This window comes from Papilio polytes, unplaced genomic scaffold (genome assembly GCF_000836215.1).
Source record: "Papilio polytes unplaced genomic scaffold, Ppol_1.0 DF821698.1, whole genome shotgun sequence".
NCBI lineage: Eukaryota > Metazoa > Arthropoda > Insecta > Lepidoptera > Papilionidae > Papilio > Papilio polytes.
Genome location: NW_013527506.1, coordinates 1 through 2,321, shown reverse-complemented (window position 1 = coordinate 2,321; position 2,321 = coordinate 1). Strand labels below are relative to the sequence as shown.

The following is a 2,321-nucleotide window of genomic DNA, read 5'->3' as shown; positions in this document are numbered from 1 at the left end:
AGGCCAACTCTCCGCAGTATACTGTTGCTGACGTCACTGAAGTATCCGTTTAAGTTGGTATCCTCTACGTACAAGGGCACATCGCTATTCGGCTCTGTTGTGCCGTGCATATGTTTGACTCTGTTATAAATAGACGGAGATTTGAAACTAAAAAGAATTCACACACAACAATATTACAAATAGTATATTAGTATTATTGTAAAGCTTGTCTGTTGATCGACATGTCAGAGGGTACTTTTAAAACAACCTAACCTAACACATGTGTTAGGTTAGGTGGATGTTATGTATTGTGTATTCAAGGACCGACATGGTATTAAATTTTTTCTTTCCTCTCTCAATTTCTAATTTACTTACTAATAACGTATAATTAACTATTAATAAAACGCACACATACCGTTTAAAAGATTCGCTGTTTGAATACTGATTTTTAGAAAGGACGATTTCGTGGTCGTGCTCTTTAATATCTTGACTTAAACCTTTACGGGTTTGTATATCTTCAGATCTGAAATTTTTAAGGTAACATTTAAATTAATTAATAATCCAAAGCAGCTACAATTAGAAGATCTTATTTTACATTTTTAAACTAACAGTATAGTCTTACCATTAGGTCCAATGCTGGTTACTCTAGTTTATTACTTAAGTACAGCTTACCTTCTCTCGATACTGTTCATGCTATTGCCTATGTCGGACTGCGGCTTGTTCCTGTGCACCTTCTGGCTCATCCTCTGAACCACGTTCTCGATGTCCCGCATCCTGCTGCCTATGGCGTCCACCAGCGCCTGTAGGTTCGGGGACTTGCTCTCTTTCTTTTCTGTTTCTTGTTCCTAAAAATAATCTTTATGTTCATATTTTCCAACACAATTGTTTTATTATGGCTTTCATTTTACGGAATGGTTCAGTAAAAATATTTATACGTGCTTACTTTTGCGTTCTCTACGTCCATAGACATTTCGTGTTCATTCCATTGGTTGGGTGGGACCTCGGTCCACGTTATTTGGCGTGCCATCGATTTCTGGAGAATAAATAGTTACAATCAAAATAAGATCAATCAAACCAAATATTTTCTACTTTCTTTATAGCTTTTTTATTGATTAAAACGTATTTAGATATGCAATTTTAGAGTTTTCACATTTAAAGGGGTTATTTACATTTGTATCCGAATACTGATGAAGATCGATAATTTGTTTTCTTACCTTTTCAGTAGTGGATTGTATATCTTCATAGTCCATGTCGTTGCGCAATTCCGGAGCCTCCTCTTCAACGTCCTGCCTTGAAAAATGGCTCGTTGGATTTTTTTTAAAGTAGTTTCTTCTACGAAGATATTTTAACATATTATATGTAATTAAAATTTTTAGCAATTCCTAACCTAACTAATGTTATATTAACTAAGAGATATACAATACTAGGGTGGCAGACTCAATCCACGCTTATAAACTTTCTGTGTAGAAGACCTGTACAAAAGCACAATAGTCCAATAGTCTTTATTTTTTTTACATGTTAAGGGTGATGATTTTTACAGTTCTTTGGGCAGTGGAAACTCTTTAAATTTCATAGAATAAAATAAAATTAAGTAAAATGCGTAGTAACTTACCTCCCACTATCGAATTTCTTAACTTCTTTCTCTTCCTTGTTCGTCGCCAACGCAATCTGTAATATGTTATTCTAATTCATTTATATTAAATCTGTAGGAAGCACAAACATTGAGATATAACATTAAATTAAAATAAAAAAAGACAATAAACGTTTGCGTGCTATGCTACAATTGCTACGCCTAGGACCTACGGCGTAGCACTTGGCGAACATAGAGCACTAATCTCAAAAGACTGTTATTTAATACTATGTGAATGTTTTTGCAGTATGTTTTGTCTGCAACATGTGCACAGAGACTACTAGATTCTGATCACCTCTGCTTTTACATTCACCCAAACCAAACATATGAATTGGCAATTCAGAACTACAATCACTTTTAACTTTATCGTTTCCCGATTTTTTTAGCTTTTTGTAATACTAACCACAATATCAGGTGCGGCGTTGGTATTTGTTCTTTGGACGGAATCCTTGCAGTTTGCGGGGTCCTCAGTGGTGGCTTTCTTTGCCGCCCTCAACACACCTTGCTCCTCGTTGTCCATCGCCAGTTCGTATACGGGACCTTCGCCGTGTCTTCGGAAAAAATAACGTGAAAACGTTGTGATTTTTACAAATGGTATAATAAATGCCAATAGTATTCCATTTCATTATCTACGTTTTGTCATACTTTGGTAAGAAGCTAGCGTCGGGGGGTGGTGGTTTTTTCATTTTGTACATGTGGCTCCAGGGCGCGG

At 36.0% G+C, this 2,321-nt stretch overlaps 1 protein-coding gene across 1 annotated transcript; it reads right to left on the bottom strand.

Annotated features, from left to right (window-relative positions):
- Positions 1-8: 8 nt before the first annotated feature.
- On the bottom strand, positions 9-2,315 carry LOC106108317 (the record flags this gene model as incomplete). Its single annotated transcript, XM_013289449.1, has 8 exons — positions 2,255-2,315; positions 2,013-2,160; positions 1,592-1,647; positions 1,194-1,311; positions 923-1,012; positions 652-824; positions 395-502; positions 9-120 (listed from the first exon to the last, which is right to left on the bottom strand). Coding segments are annotated over exons 1-8 (855 nt in total), but the record flags the coding sequence as incomplete, so codon positions are not given.
- Positions 2,316-2,321: the final 6 nt, after the last annotated feature.